This window comes from Solenopsis invicta, chromosome 8 (genome assembly GCF_016802725.1).
Source record: "Solenopsis invicta isolate M01_SB chromosome 8, UNIL_Sinv_3.0, whole genome shotgun sequence".
Taxonomy (NCBI): Eukaryota; Metazoa; Arthropoda; class Insecta; order Hymenoptera; family Formicidae; genus Solenopsis; species Solenopsis invicta.
Window position 1 is genome coordinate 2818031 of NC_052671.1, and position 17928 is coordinate 2835958.

The 17928-nt window shown below is 34.3% G+C and overlaps 1 protein-coding gene across 5 annotated transcripts in view; it reads right to left on the minus strand.

Annotated features, from left to right (window-relative positions):
• Positions 1 to 1219: 1219 nt before the first annotated feature.
• The window catches only part of LOC105199657 (ETS-like protein pointed), a 133295-nt gene continuing 116586 nt past the window's right edge, over positions 1220 to 17928 (minus strand). For all 5 annotated transcript variants that reach the window (XM_026134611.2, XM_039452786.1, XM_026134613.2 and 2 more), the window contains 5 exons: positions 5991 to 6191; positions 5102 to 5410; positions 4727 to 5002; positions 3902 to 4202; positions 1220 to 3697 (listed from right to left, as the gene is read on the minus strand). In XM_026134611.2, the coding sequence (XP_025990396.1) occupies positions 3634 to 3697; positions 3902 to 4202; positions 4727 to 5002; positions 5102 to 5410; positions 5991 to 6191 (1151 nt within the window). In that variant the 3' untranslated portion in view covers positions 1220 to 3633. The remainder of the gene's footprint in view (positions 3698 to 3901; positions 4203 to 4726; positions 5003 to 5101; positions 5411 to 5990; positions 6192 to 17928) is intronic.

Sequence of the window (17928 nt, forward strand, 5' to 3'; positions counted from 1 at the left end):
GTGTCGAGTGACCATGGGAGGAGGGGCAGCGGAGAGTGAGTAACTTATCATTTACTTGCTATTATTTATATGTATATTTAATTAATTTATCTAATTATAATTTATCTAATTATCTAATACGCGTGCATATGTGCGTACAATCGGTTTTGTATGTACAGTGCATAACACACCGTAGGCTTGTTTTCTATTCCTGCACTAGACTGCACTGGAACGTTCCTTCTTGCTTTCGCTAACTTTGAAACATCTATCTATTTCATTTTAAGTGCACACTAATTCAGGGAGTTCAGAAACAGAAAACAAATGCCGTTTGTTTTCTGTTCCTGAACTCTCTAAATAAGTGTACACTTAAAATGAAATAGATAGATGTTTCAAAGTTAGCGAAAGCAAGAAGGAACGTTCCAGTGCAGTCTAGTGCAGGAATAGAAAACAAGCCTACAGTGTCCATTAGTGTAAGAGAGAAAATTTGAGTTGTCTTACTCACACTAATGGACACTGTGTTACAGAGTGTCGACTTGTGTCGTAGTTGGAAAGCACCTATTGATGCCTGGAGTTCAATTTTAGGGACCACGTTTGGTTTTACCAACGATCACCGCAGCATTCGGTCATGAACGTAAAAATAATCTAAAAAGAAACGTGCTCCCTAAAATCGATATCCCAGGCATCAATGCAACGCACTGTACAATAGTGTGTATAATTGTTTTTTTGAACGTATTTTATTATTTTAATTAATATCACATGTTTAATAATACTTAGCATTGTTTCTCATACAGAAGCAATGTTTTTGTTTTTTCTGAATAAAAAAATTTTTTTTCTTAGGAAGATGGTTAGGAAGGTTATAAATATTTTGTATGTAATAGTATTAATAATAATATTAAAAAACTACACATTTTGTGTTTAATAATCGTATTTTGTTCAGGAAAAAATTAAAAAAGTTAAAAAAGTAAAATTTGTAAAACCTAATATTTTTCCATTTAAAATAAGAAAAGAGAAAATATTCTAAGTTCTAACATAATATAATATATAAAAAAAGTTTATTAACGTAAAAAAATTGTTCATGTGGTAACAGAATAGAAAAAGCTGTCTCTCCAAAAGAAAAACGTAGATTTTTCTATCAGCAGATCATACGATAATTTAAAAGCAAAAATAATCTTGTGTTTTCGATTTAGTATAATTAAATGGGGAGAGGAAAGAGAAATTAAACGGCGGCCAGTCGCCGATATATTTATAAAAATCTCTTTATTCTTTTTTTTTCTTATTGCATCTACTAAAAAGTTCCTGCATTCGTATCTCTTTTAAAATGCTATATATAATCCTGGAAAAGAAGTATGGCTCTCTCTTTTTTTTCTTTAATAACAAGTGCCAAGACCGCGATAACTTAATATTAACATTCGAGTAGCTTTACACGGTTTTTCCGCCTCGCGCACTTTCGGGGTGCTCTAAGAGTATTTAATATAATTTATTTAACATTCGGGCGACGACACAACTAGGAGAAACTTTATTCGTAACGATTAAACCGCGCTAGAAGGATTATGGTAGCTTTATTCATCATTGGGAAACCTCAGTTGCTACCGACTTTTACGTCTTTCCTTAACAATCCGTATCAACATAATAAACTCACGAACGGTCTTTGAAATTAGTATACTGTTAATTATGCCTAAAGAGACATTACGGTGTGTTTCTTATTATCTTGTAGTTTAAATTATTTTGGTACATGGAAACTTAACAAACACAGCGGATATAAAAATAGTTTAAATTGTACATACATACACATATATGTAATGCCAAATAGAATTATATATTATATATAATTCTATATTATTATATTACAGTAGAACTCTGTTTATCCAAATATATTGGAGAACAAAACAGTTGTGATAACTGAGGTTTGGATAATAGAGGTTCACTCTTTTCTTGTCTACCAATACTTATTAGTTTTAATAATAAGAGCTGATGTTTGGAAAATTCGAGTCAAACTTTTATTATCCAAATGTCTAAATCAACTGTGAGTTCGTGTATTTAGAACTGAGCACAAATTGGTTCGTACAAATAATATGAGGATAAATAGTTTTCTCTCCTGTATATAATAATCTTGTATTATATATATTGTATATATTAGATAAGACACGTGGAAAATAGGAAGTATATTGCTCTTATTTCAATCCGTCAATTTTTGTGCTATTAATATATCTGCGCATCATTTACAACCAATATAACATATCCACTGATAAAAACATTCATCAAAAACATTTACGCAAATTATATAAAATAGTTATATGTATATATAATTATTAAATATATGTATATATGTATACATATATATAAATCAATATATATACAACTATTTTAACTGTGAACGATATATCGTTATACATTGCTATAAATTTGATACAATTGCATTACCCAGTGTTCCATGAGCCAAAAAAAATCAACTTAAGTCTATTCCAATAAATCTATCCAATATTTATGAGTATGTCTTAAAATAAACAAAATTATACCTTAAACGTGATAACTGTAATGTTTTATAAAATTTGTCGCAATACAAAACATAAATTAGTCATCGATGTATATTCTTTTATAAATATGTACAAATAATTTTGAAAGAAAAAGTAAATAGAACTCTCTCATTTTCCGAATCTGTTAATTATTATGGAACACTGGTTGCACATGGCCCTTTTCTTTCTCATCATCTCGCATCAGATAAATTATTTGCGTTGTATTTAAAAATGTAAATGCACAATCTCTCGATGAGAATATCTTAGCAAACAAAAGCAAAGTTTATCCTTAAAAGATTATTTTTATGAAAAATTATATAAATTAACAGCATACTCTTTTCATCAGCAACGCTTTTTCTTTAAATTACATCAGTAACAGAGAGTTCTTATTACATTTGGACATATTAAATATATTTAATATATCGCGAGCACATACTAGACATATTCAATAATTAAGAAATAATATAAAATACATGTTTCTTCTTTTAGAAAAGCGAGCTTGGAAGAAGAGTTTAAAAATTTAATTTCTAAATTTTTGAATAAATCTATACATAGAGAAAAAAAGCATAAAAGAGTATCGAATTGAGAAGCTCGCTGTATAGTTACATTGTATTCATTGTAAAATTATTGTAATAACAATCACATATCGAGTCATCTATCAACGAGATATAACACACATATTAAAATGATGAGACATAAATAATTTAGCGGCATCACCAAGTATCTTGACGCTAGTATAGCGTTGAAAAATCATGTAACATTAAAAATATATATATATATATTTATATATATATGTATAAATTGACGAGTTATTCCTATAAATATCCTCTAAAATCTGCTGTGATAAATCAATCACTTAGAAACAAATCCGCGATTTATTCAACTTTAGGCACCAATGGTATGCAGACCCTGTCTTTGGTACATACGACCGATTCGATTTTTGTTCATATCTGAATAAAGAAGACGGACTATCACAGTCTTCTGCATCTGAATATACTTATTTCATAGCGATTTCATCGTATGGATATTTCGTCCTTCCATTTTCCTTCATTCTTGCATGTTCAATGCGAAGAATTTGTATTATTACATTTCGTTTATCTGTGCGATACAGTCCTAAAGCACATGTTCATTAACAAAAAACTCAGTCTTCTTCCTTCTTCTCGGGCTTCAAGTCTACCATTGCATGTATCTCGTCAGGACTGTATCTGCAAAAGAAAAAAAAATAATATAATAATTAACATTCTTCAATGCCCAACAAAAACTTAATACTTGTGTCAAATTTCATATCAAACTTGTAAATATTATATACATCGTTTAGCAAGAACATTAAGCTTTTTGACGTACAATAAATAAAGTTTATTTAAAACTTTTAAATAAATTCAATATATTCAATATATACTTGTATTTACCCTAGTAGACTTTGTAAGTCGCATACAAAGCGATATACATATCGCTTGCCAGCAGTTTTGTGTATAATGTTCTTGTCGTAGTAATAGCGTAAGCCTCGGCTCAGCTTCTCATAATTCATCTTGGGTTTATTCTTGCGAATACCCCAGCGGCGTGCCACTTCGTCCGGATCGGTCAGTTTGAATTCCCAACCGTCGCCGGTCCACGAGATGAAACCCTGACACGCTTTGTCAGTTAGGAGCTCCAACAGAAATTGCCACAATTGAATCGGACCTGAACCAGTGAAACATGGTGGGCCGCCACCTAAAAAAAATAAGAAAATTACATATATTTTAAGGCTTAAATTGAAATATATTAAATATTAAAATAAATGGCAAATAGTAAAATAATTAGTAAAATATTTGCCTAATTTTGTATAATGCACAATTTTGAAATTTATGATGTTCGTTTTTTACTTCTCTATGCCTACTAATATTTAGATCTTTAAAAAAAGAAGGTAGGGTTGATTAGATAGCTCATTGTTGAAGCAAAATTTATCAAGTAAAAGAGGGAGAAATGCAAATTTAATTCTCAGAATTGTTACTTCATATAGTGACACTAGAAATTTTAAGCGATAAAATATTTCACTGTAACAAAGTAACCAAAAATACAAATTTAATTTCATGATAACTGGAGATAAACAAATTGCCGGTATTGAGTATCGCAGGGCAAAACATTTTCAAAGAATAACAAGAATAAATTAGATGTTAGCACAAAAATGAGAAAAAATGTAGAATAGAAAAATTCATAAATGACTTATGAAATATATTATCAAATCGTGAATTTACCTGGATAACCGGTGAGCATCGAGCTCTGCAGTAACGGCTTTTGGTCCGTATTATTGGCGATAGATGTGGGATGATGAGGATTGGAAGAGTCTCGTGGTCCAAGTCCCGCAAGAAACGCGGGGTGATGAGGCAGATGATCCCCAAGACCGACACTCCACTGGTCACCACCGACGCCACCGCCTCCAGTACCGCTCCCGCTTCCGGGAACCGTTTGGAACGGCGTCGCATCGTACTGTCCGTATCCGCCGCTCTCGCTGTAACCCTCATGATAGCGTCCTGTTAAACAAGAAAAAAATGTCATTTCAATATTAACGTGGTCACCGTTAGATATAAACGTAATATAAAAAGGAGCTTTCTCAATTTCCATCTACGAACCTCGAGGGTAATTCTTGAACGGTGACGGCTGGTACTTGGGCTCGATGTGGATCCCGCTGGCGCCATAAAAATCCGACGAGCTATCCAAATTGTACGGATGCGGCGCCTGGTGATCTTGCGACAGGCTGTGATACTCGGACGCCTCGTCGTATCCCGAATAATGCGCCGGCGTCATGTAACTCTCCGTAGCGGTCGCGCTGACTCTCAAGTCGCTTTCGTTGCTACCTGCACCCGCGAGTTCGCCCCCGCTGCCCAGGCCACCGCCACCGCCTTGAAGATGCTCGGCTATGTGATGATTGCTGTAGTTCGCTATAATTTTTTTCATTTTTTCGAATTACATTTCTTCAATGGTTCCTTTTTTACTCGATAAAATCTCTTCAGAAGAACAAAATTAGAATTATATTACGTGACATTTTAATTATTTCTCAATGCAATAAAAGAATATATAATATGATTTAAATCGAAAATATTATGATTTTATTCGGGTCAATGTAAGAATGAACAAAGATAATTTACGTGTTATTTTAAAACACAGTTTTGGTATAACTATCATGCTTACAAAAATTAAAAATATGAAAGTTGATTAAAATAATACACACATAAAGAATATCAATAAACGAATTTTATAGTTTACTTAAATTAATAAATTTGATTTTAATTAACTTAATTTTAGAAAAAAAAAACAACTTCGTATGCTATTATTTTTTCGTCTCTTAAACGAGGAAGAGACTTCTAGAGTGTCTACGTCTTATGAAACATTTAAGACAAACGTATTTTATGAATAAAGATTGTTAATAAAGGCACTTCTAATTCTATAGAGTAGAACTTTAAAAAATGAAATATTTGCATAGAAATACTAGGAAAGAGATAATGAAAGTGAGACACTTACATTCCGTTTTGAGCTGATTTAAATTCCGTAGATGGATATACGCGTTGTTGGCATTGTTATTGTTGTTGTTGTTGTTATTACTGTTAGGGGTACTAGAATGAGAGGTTGGTGGTTGGGTGCTATGGCTGTGGGGTGGAGGTGACGTTTCGTCTCTTTGACTTTCGTCTTGGCACACGGGACTGCGGAGGTGATTATAGCCGCCTGCAAATTGAAAAGAATAATTTGTGCTGCATTACAACGTTTTAATAAATGACAGAAAATTTGTTGACCTAGTTATTAAACATGTCAAATTCGATTTGTTCCATTATATTAGGTAAACGGAAAAAAATGCAATATATAGCATAAACATATTCTATCGATATGTGTTGATAAAATACACAAGAGAATGGAGAATCGCAATTAGCTAATTTATATATTACAATACAGTAATGAAGAGGTAAATGTATTTCTATTTCATATCTGGAACAAAATATATTTATTTATTGAGCTTGTTCAAATTAAACTAAAGAAGAAACCAAATCATTCATTTTGTAATGGTGATTTATATAATTCGTTATTTATGATTGCAACTGCTGCGATATACAAAGTAATAATGGATGATTTAATAATATTAATTTTATCTATTACCGCTTATCTGAAATCACGTTAGGAATAACTCGTGGACATTGTAATTTTTCCAATTATCCCTCTAATGCCTATTTCCACCAACGTAAATTAACTTTGATCTCAGTTTAACTTGCTCTTTATCTTTCATTAGTTTTAAAAATTGGAAAAAGATACAGATAAAGCAAAGTTAAACCGAGATCAAAATTAATTTACCTTAGTGGAAATGGGCATAAATCAAATTCTAAATCAGACCACGGATTAAAAAAAAAACTTTGTTCAAAGATTTAACGTTTCCTATTATTTCGGTACGTCCTTTCTAAAAAACAAGAAAAAAAAAGAAAAAATGTTAATCTTATCGGTAATCTAATAATAACGTTATTTTTTTTTAACATTTCTTCAAAATTTTTCTTTTTCTAATCTCTCGTTTTTTTATAGTATACTCTTCATATTTCTCTATTTTTCTTTCTCTCTTTTTTTGTTAATCTCTCAATTGAAATCGTCACAGAAGCGTCGCGACGCCCGCGGATAAGGGAGAGACAGGGAGAGACGACGATGCTGTATTGCCGCACATCTTTCGCCACGGCATGCGGCACTCCGACACTCCGCAGGGAGGAACCACCGCTGACACGTGGGCGGCGCGTATCTCGACGATTGGTCCGAACGAACTCCGCCTATCCTCGACTTCCGTTCTACGATCGCGCGAGAGAGCCCGAGTATCGCGCGAGGCTGAGGCTGAGGTACCTCCGCGCGCCCGCGCGGCGTTTGAATCACCGTCGCGACGTTGGGGGATCGGCGAATTAACGAATTGTTGTGGCGCGCATGAAATCGGGATGACACCTCCACGATACGGCGTGACGTTCGAAACTTGAGCTACTTGAGTTTCGAATCGTTTGAATTTTGTTTTTAAACGTACACTATCGATCAGAAGTAAGTATTGCATCAAAAATATAGAAAATGCAAGCAAATCATAAAGTTCTTTATTTTTTTTCTTCAAAGCATTTCTATCAAAGAACATAAAATAAATTATTAAAATTAAATTAATATTTTGTATGTCTTTTCGTTAAATGATGATTTCCCTATTTTCATAATGATGCAATACTTTTGATCGGTGCTACGTATTGCTGCACTGTCCAATATCATTTTGTAAGATGAATATGAACAGTCATTTCTGACTTATTTTTACCTGTTGAACACGAATTCGTTATTAAAATTTAGTTTTCATAATTTGGAGAAAAATGAAGAATGGAAAAAAATGGACACGAAACAAATCGAAATGCATTTAAAGCTAAAAGTATCGATGATATTAACAAAATTTAGAAAAAAATTTTGCTGTTGGTGCTGCAATATCATGAAACTTCTCAAAATGATTTTACATACACTGGTCGCTGGTAGAAGCATATAATTGTAAAACTTTCGAGCAGAGGTTTTAAAGTTTTCTGTGAAATTTCTATAAAAATTCTAGTGAATGTCCAAGAAAATTATTTTCAATTTTTACAAAATAATGAATTTGTTTCAATATAGTTCTAAAAAAATATTTTTTTCCCATGTAATATAACATAAAACAAATATTATTCAACCGTCTATCATTACTTTGTACATCGCTGCAGTTGCAATCATAAATAACGAATTATATAAATTATCATTACGAAATGAATGATTTAGTTTCTCGTTCAATTTAATTTGAACCAAGTAAATATATTTTGTTCCAGATATGAAATAGAAATACATTTATCTCTTATTGCATTGTATACGTCATTGCAGCGAGAATATAAATAATGAATTATAAATCAGGCTTATCATATAGAAGTTACTTGTACGCGTGAGAAAATAAACGTTATATGTTATACATTATACATATATTATTATACAAAAAATACCGGAAAATTTCTATACACGAAAAGAAGTTATGTAATTCCAGCGTAGTAAATCTTTTAGCTCATGTGAACAAATCGCTCTCAAGCGTGATTATCCTGAAATTATTCTACTTCGTAGTTTGTAAAGTGCATTTTGTGCTCTAAATATCTTTATTGAACCAAAAAAGATAAGAAAAACCTGAGGTTTAATCACAAGAGAAAGGATAGCAGTCAGAAATTAGTTGGGTCACCTATCTTATCTCAAAACTCGTGTTCGCTACTCGAGCTTACAGCTACCTTACAGTTTTACACTAATTATTTTAATGCCATCCTAAATGCAGTCAATTGGAAAATTAAACGTAACGATGGTAGTGAAGAGTAAAAACGTAAAGCCACAAAATAATGGTGGACGGTAATTAAATTCAACCTCCACTTGAACGAACAATCTAGTTCTTAAGATAAACATTCGTTATTACAAGCTATTATTCGTTAAAAACGCAAAATAGAGAAACCAGTGAAAACCTGGATCAGTTGAAGACTTTAATTTGAAATCTACATTTCACAATCTCCGTTGAATATACAATTTAAATTAAATTGAGTAAAAAAAACGCGAGGTCATTTGTATTCTTTTGTACGCAACGTTGCAATTTAAATGGGAAGGCTGAGTCATTAACAAGAATCATCAATTTATCTAGGATTTACGGAGCGTCAACAAGAAGCAGGTGACGCCGAATACGTTTTATCTGTTAAGGCGATGCCAGGTGGCTTGCCAGGATTGTTATCGTTGAGCCGTACTGTGGTTATTGCATATCTCTCGTTCTCCTTCTCGCTTACACGGTATAAACATTAGTCGGCGCGATTAACGCGTCGCGTCGTCCGTTAGAATTGACCTTTTGTTTAGTAATACGTGAAACGTGATGAAATGCGGGTGATAGAGACGAATTACCATAATCCACCTTCACGTCGAAAACGACAGCGCTGTATCGCGCGCATGTGACGCGCCGCCACCCCACATTCCCACACTTACGTTTTAATAACGAAGGAAAAAAAAACAGGTGGGTCCCGCTGCACAAGTGTCGCACCGGCCACGTATCGTTAATTTTGCTTAGCCGTCTTTAATTGGATGTAATTACGGACAGGGGAGGTAGGTAATGCAGAACCAGCTTTAAAGATCACTTTTCAGCGCGCACTACAGTTAGGTTTGAATAAAAATGTTATGGATAAAATCAAACTTGAATAAATAGCGGTGTTAATAAAACAGATGGTAATTAGAATATCACCTGTTTTCATGAAGCTTTTTTTGCTAAGTTACTTCCATGAAAAATTATGAAAATTATATAAAAGTTACGAAACATATAAATCTACACTGAGAAAAAAATTACTAAATTTTAATAAATATTTGTTTAAATAGTCGCAGTGAAATATTTTTACTTACGATACGTAAATATTTACTAAATAAAAAAAAATGATAGGTAAATTAGTGGTTCTTGTACTGAATAATATTAATTTACATTTAGTGAATATTTCATTGTGAGTATTCAAACAAATATTTATTGAAATTTAATAATTTGTTTTCCCGGTTTTATTCTATATTTTAAAAATTATTAACATTGAAGAAATGAAGGGGAATTATTGCAATCGTGAAGCTATAAGCCTCGCGCACAATTCTCAATGAACATTGTAGATAAATAATAAATTATGTTATATCTTGTACAACACATTTATGTCTTACGTCTTATTCGTATCCATTGTACGTTACGTTTAATATTCGTAAAAAAAACTGATTCTAAAATTTTCTATTATACCTTTCGCAAGGCATAACGAAGGAATATTAAGAATAGGAGTTAAGATTTTAGGAATAGAGGAGTATTCCTCTTATTATACCTCATTATATTACAATAGCGGTCTTTCACACTTCTCTCTAAAAAAATTCCAGAAGAATCTAAAAGACTCCACACAGCATTCGTCGAGGATTACAGATCATTACAAAACAGCACATTGATTTTTTTTCCCTGATTCTGATCATCGGAATAAATCTTGTGACCCTCAATATTTATGCAATGCAAAAAGTAACAATTGCTTTTTATTCCCCAGCTTACGTTGAAATTTAATAGGTAATATGTAATTTGTCCGAAAGAAGAGATACCGAGAATTCGCCCGACATTTATTGCATCTTGGGCGCGCTTTCCCGTAGAAATAATTACTCGCAAAGCCCCTCCTGCTTTCCCATAACTCCCGTGTCCATGTGGCGACCGTGGCGTCGTTAATAGGGCTGTAGGGACAGACCCTGCATATTCTAAGTACACCTGCGAGGCTCGCGTGTAGTAGCTGCACCTCGCACCCCGTGTTTCATGGACGATGAGCGTGGGAGTGCAGCCTGGAGCTGGCCCTCACGCTGCACACACAGGCGCATGGCGCTCTCTCTCTCTCTCTCTCTCTCTCTCTCTCTCTCTCTCTCTCTCTCTCTCTCTCTCTCTTGTTTTTTATATTTTATTCTTATATTTTGTTGCTCCAATTTTTGTTATTCTTTTTTGATATTTAATTTTCTGTTCTCTAATCTGAGTCTTTTAATAATTGCAATTTTCTCTTCTTTTTTACTCGACTGTTTTATGTCCCTAGAGAACTTGTCCAAAAGTGCGTCTTGGATTAAAAACGAAGTACGTCGAAAAAATACTTGCGTTTATATCGCAAAAAGTTTAATCTAATTATCTTTGTAGAAAGATAACGATTGCGACTACAAGTTACCCTTATGATTATTTTGCAATTACAAAAACGTGCATGTAACTGCGTTACAATTAACATAGTTTCCTGACCGATTGGCATAATGCCGCATCTATTTTTAAAGCCGTAATCCATCGTGACGACATAACACTATTTTCATAAGCTAAGACCGATAAGAACACTTACAAATTGTTAATGTAATTACATGTACGTTTAGCTTATTTTCGTAACGGCAAGAAAAAAGCCACATAATGAGCCGATGCTCAAAGTTCGATATTTACATACAATTCGATAATGTGAATTGCTCATTGACGAGCAAATTTTACATTAGTTGTAAAAACAGTATTCTATTGCTCTCGTAAATTTTTGAAACATTTTCTGTTCGCGCAACATATCTCTCTTTCCTGTGCTCGCACATTGAACGCGCGTCGACAACTAAACTCTCTATGAACTAAATTAAAAGCAAGTTACATTTCAATGGGGTTGCAAGGTCTTCGAAATACCTTCTTTCCATACAAAATATATCGACGGTTTAAAAATAGCTTCTTTGGTCGAAACCAAATGGCACAGGCTGAAGGTTCGTTAATTAATAGATCAACAGACGAGGAAATTTCGGCAGCTACGTCTCGAGAAGTGTTGCATCTCGGAGCAAGCAGGGGGAAGCCGTTGCGCGAGAAAGCAGCGGGGACTGCGCGGGGGAACGCCGCACAGTCGGGCTATGGTATATCGAGCGAGGCAAAAGTAGCAGCAGCCGCGTATCAGCTGTGAAACAGGTGCCGACGACTGCCAGAACCGCCGGCCGCTTAGGCGGCAGTAACGGTGAGCAATGAAGGCGGCGGCGGGCAGTAACAGGAGCAGCGACAGCGACGGCGACGGCGGCAGCCTCGTGGCACGTGCCAAATCGAATGAAACGCCCGGTCGGCGTGCACAGCTGCTGTCTGCCGAGGCAGAATACTAGAGGAAGAGAAAGAGAGAGAGAGAGAGAAGAGAGAAAAAGACCGACGCAGAGCCCGACGGCCTCTTGAAAATTAAAACCTGCCTCACGAATGTGTTCTCGACTCGCCGCCGGAAGGTCATTATCTTGGGCCGAAGAACTCGCGGCTGCGACCCACATCAGGATCCAGGACTCTCGTCTCGTTAGACGAAATCGATAGTTCGCTACTCGAAGTCGCGTGATCCGAGATCTTGGCATCATTCGATCCCAAGTCCTCGAATTTGCTGGGATCATTTACAACGAAGGATATTTCCCGTCGACCTTACGTCAGAAAAATGATACCGAACTTTCGAGAAAAGAGAATTTTAACTCGAATGTAGTATTAGATACTTATAGTCGTCAGTGATAAAAAAAAAAAAATAAATAATTTCAAATTTAGTCGACAAACTGGTAAATTGTTTATTGGTTAAACTTGTTCACGACGTTTCGACCTAAGGTTCAGGCTTTTTCTCAAGAAAATCGTTTAAACAACGTTACTTTGAATTATTTGTTCAGCAAACACGAACCGTCCATAAATTCTTACCACAAAATTTATTAGTACAGTTTGTACTAAAAAAAAGAATTATAACGTTTTCATATATTAAACAAAAGGGTTGGGTAGTAACTGTAGCTTAAAAGTTAAAAGTTAATAACTTAATTTAGTTAATTTTAAATAATTTAATTTTTAACTTTAACTAGTTATTTTTTAAATACAGAAAGAACAATCTTTCATTTATTAATTTTTCTCAAGTTAAAAATTTATATTAAAAAAATGTATATTCTCTTATAAATATATATAATATTTCTTTATATATATTATAATATTTCTTTATTACTTCACATAAACTTAATTGACAAATAGAATAGTAAATTTATTTGATGATCCATATTATAATTATTTTGAGTAATCCAACTTGAAAAATTTAAAAATTACTAAAATATAAATGCTTATCAAAATTAACCTTTAATTTAAATTAAGTTAATTGAATTGAATTTTAACGTAATTTTTAACTAATTAGTTTTTTGTTCATGTAACTTTAACGTAACTAAATTTTATAAGCCATTAACTTTAACTTAATTTAGTTAAAAAAAATATATTAACTTGTCCAACCCTGGATAAACAATAACGTGAGTCATGCGTAAATGTTGTCACATAGAGTCGTCATCTCCCACACTTTTATGCGTCTGGCATCTGTGTCATCGATCAGCTCAGTGTGTTACAAAGTAACAGCACGCTTCTCAAGTATCGAACGCACGTTGTCTTCGCTCAATTAAAAAGAGAAAAGTTAAGTGCCTTTTACGCATGCCATCGGTTAATTAGCATACGTGTCGAATTGCGTCACATTGAATTCAATGAATTCGCTATCACTCAAATTTATTCGCATAAATCAGAGTAGTAAATAATCTCGCACTTTTATTTTATCGCTCAGATAAAAAGTATAAAGAAAGATTGTTTACTATTCTGATTTGTGCAAATAAATTCGAACGATAGCGAAATCAATGTGATGCACAATTCGACATGTACCGTTTATTAACTAATGGCACGCGTACGGATTTCGTAACGCAGTCTCCTCGCGTGTAAAGGCTTAACGAGGAAACTCTGTGACTTTTCTTTAAAAAATAAAAATAAAAAATAACGCCGCCGTTAGAACAATATGCGAGCGGGAAAACGTTAACGAACCCGCAATCGCGTTAAAACGAAAGTAACGACCGTGTTCGCTTTATCTCCATCTATCTATCGCGCGTATGCACAACAATATATAAAGACGCGCCACTCTTTCTCTCAGCGTTCCGAGTCTACGAGTTTTATACCTGTCGTGGTCGTGAATCGTTCCTTTTACTCGAAACGCACACACGCGCGCGCAGACACAGTGGAATATGTACACAGAGAGACGTGTGATGAGCACGGCTCGTAAAAAAGTCGTCCACGACGACGGCACAACGAAATCGCGCATTGTTCGTTAGACCGGTGACCTGCGAACTCTCCCACACTCTACCTACCCCGCGAGTGCATCTGTGTGCACGTGCGTGTACGCGCGCACGCAAGCACGTACCACTACGCCAGACGGCGGTATCTGCATAATCGCGCGCGTTGCAAGAAGAGGAGAAGAGAGCGTCGCTCGCTCCGACCGCTTGTGGATCATTAATTATCAGCAAAGGAGAATAATCGGATCAAAGGATCGGACGGGATAAAAAAAAAAGAGCTATTTGATGTTAACAAAGGCCAAATAAAGCCGACAGGAATCGTCGATTCATGCGGAAGAAAACCACGTTCGGGAAAGTAATTGCGCTTAAAGACTCGATTTTGGAAAAAAAAAACGCGATTGTTGCTGTATTTGTTATATTTAAATGACTCGTATAATGTACTGTAATACAGAATGTGAAGGCTGCTTAATTGCGTCTTTTCAAAGGTTGGAATATTCCGCCCTCCTCTCGATTTTCGTCACAAACGAGGGTTGCTCTCTTAGTCAACAGTGATTAATGATCTAGAAATCATATTACGACGATATTGACGGACATTCGGATGTGCTTAGATTATGAATAATTGAAAAATCGTGATTTCTAGACGCGTGCATAAATTTTGACAACCTTCATGTAATATTCGATCAATCTTAAATATTCATTTTTTTTTTTTTTTTTAATGCCCGTACGAGTATATGAATAAATATGACGGAAAGACTTCTAACAATTTTAATAATTAACAATTCAATAGTTTAACAATTCATTTATTCATTAAACGACTAAAGATTCACTGTTTTTAATTTGAGTAATTAGGAATAGTGCACTGAGAAAAAAAAATCGAAATATTCAGAATGTTATTTGTAGCGTTTCCTTCAATATTTATTGATTATAAAAAAATTTCATTACAATGACAAAGTCATACATTTTTATGAAACACATCTCATTTCATTTTATTTGTTAATTGATTTGCTACGAATAAAATGTTATTTCGCCGTATTTAAGTAAAGAATGATTTCAGTGAAATAAATTGATATGTCACGAATAAATTTTCAAGTATCTCTTTCTCAGTGCATAAATCGTAAATTTGTATAATAATTGTTGAAGAACATGTAGAGTGAGCCAGTAATTGTTGAAGATTCGAACGTAAATTGTGCGGTTTACGATCGCGTTTCGCTGCCGCTTATCACGCGAATAGGAGAAATTGGCGTGACAGAACGACAGCGTGGTTGAGTTAATTAGCTTTATGAACCGTGGCACCGATATCTTCGTGCCGTTTAAAGCGCGCACAACATTGATGCAGTTTTTATCTCCCGGCCCGCTGCAATTCGACGCATCCGAAGCGTGTAACTCGAGCTCCCAAGCGTGTGCCGCCGAGACCTTGCGCGATACGCTTTATTGCCAGCTTAACGAGGGCCACACCTTAACGGGGAAGGACGAGGGACGTACATCGCGAACAAAAGATCCTTACGTTCGAAATAACGATATAGTTACGGGCCATTATGTAGATAGTTGAATGTTATAATTGTGACGTATCAACCCGTCGTAGAACAAATCGCGGGATCGATTTTGTCGAAATCGCTTTCGTCGAAAGACTCGCGAAGAGATATCGAAAGAAGAGGCTCGTCATCCAAATTAAACTATAACGTCACGGACAACATAAAGGGGGTATACAAATTTTAGTTCTCCTTTTTCGGAAATGGAGGACTGATTGGATCTCGATTGACATTAATTGATGATCCATGAGGAGCTTCTTGTATTGCAAAAACAACGAGAAAACAAGTATATACTCTCATTAGTAAATTTCGAATTAACATACGGTCGGTCTTGACCTAATGTTTAATCAATTGAATGATGTCAGTACGAATTTATAAATATTTTGATGTCAAAAGTTACGTCAATATGAAGTTTTAATCATGGCAATGAATTTATAATAATATTTCAATTTTAAATCGATCTAATAAACTTCCATTAATTATACGATGGTGAAGAGTCATTTAGTTCTTAATGATTACAGCCAAAATAATTTGAAAAATTGTACAGGATTCAGTGAGAAAGGATTAATCAACGGAGCTAAAATATGTATAGCCATGCCAGCTAAGATGTGTTCTTAAAATAGGGATAGCTAATGTCGTTGCTGTCGGAGCTTAATTTCATTTATGCTGAATTAATTAAAATGTAGCAGTTACAGCATAAAATATTCACTACTAAAATCAAATATACGTGGCAGTATCCCATAAACAACTGCGATTTGAATGGCCGGTTTTATGTGCGTAAGAAATAGCTGCCATTTTCTTATTTGTTCGTGTTAAAGCGTGTTTTCAATTTTAGCCAATAAAGTTGTATCTCACAATAAATGTACATTGAAAAAAATAGTTAAATTGTCCAAATTTTTTAATTAATTAAATTTTTTCTGTTCAAATATTTACGTATTTAACATAAATACATAAAATACGTAAACTTTAGTATTTTTTAGTTCGAGTATTTAACTTAAATACTTGAACTAAAAAAATTTAATCAAGTTGAAAAATTTAGTCATTTTAACAACTTTTTTTCTCAATGTATTTTATTTTAATAACCAATTTTTAGTAATGACAAAAACTCAAAGCTCTCTGATATTTCTAAGTTCTTTCCTACTGAGAGAAATCGTTTGGTAAAATCAACTAACGTTTGGTTGAATAGTGATCAACTGAATTTTTTAGTTACTGGTGCCAAAAACTTAGTTACATGTAACAAAACTTTTTGTAACTTGTTGTATAAAAATAATTATTTGGTTAAGGCTACAAATTGTTTGGTCAAAGCAACTGTATATTTAGTAATTATAATTATAAAACTCATTTGATCATTATTCGACCAAACGTTAGTTGATTTTCTCTCAGTGATATTGAATGTAATTTTTTTTTAATTCTAAGCCTATATAGAGATTTATATATTTTTTTTATTCTATTGATGTCCGAATAAAAACAGTTAATTTTCTTTCTGATGCGGATTGTTTAATACTGTCGGGCGTAATTTGCATATTAGTCTGTCTCCTTATATGCATGTCTCGACACTTGACCTCACACGCTAGGGGCAATCGTTCGATCGTCAGACTAAAACTGCAAAGCTGCTTAAATAATGGATACTGATTGACATTTTAACTGGATTTTCTGCAGCGTTTAAATGCAGAGCGCAATAATTTCTACGTCAGACATCAATATACTTTGACCGTTGAAATTTAAAATGTCCAACAGGTGCGAAAGATAATTACATATTACGTAAAAATATGGGATCTAAATAATTGTGCCTCAAAATTAATTGTAGGGAAAAAATAAAATGTATTTACGCGAACCGATCTTCAGTAATCCATAATTTTTTTTCATACACCCTTTCCAAACGCTAAAATCAAAATCGAAATCTGCGATTGAATGTTCGGCGCATAGATAATGTTTCGCAGAAGTGCATTCATATAAAGATCTTGTCGGTTTTTTTTTAAATCAGTATTATCTGTATTATATCTGTACTTTTTTTTAATCAGTAGTATCAGTACTATCAGTTTACTCTTTCTCGAAAGAATATCTTGTCGTGATGATCTATATATCGATCCAAGATCGAGATACCTTCCGCGATACTCTTAGGCGGACTCGTGGAGTAAAAATCCGCGAGGAAAGGTACCTGGCGTGTGGGTGGTCGCGTCCAAGGAGACCGACGACACTACGCTGGTGTTGCTGCGGGTGATCGCGTGCTGATGGGAATGTTGATGCGGATGATGGCCGGTGAGAGGCTCCGCCTCCTGGTACGCGGGGTAATCGGCGTAGAACGGTTCGTGGCCTGTCATCAGCGTGTC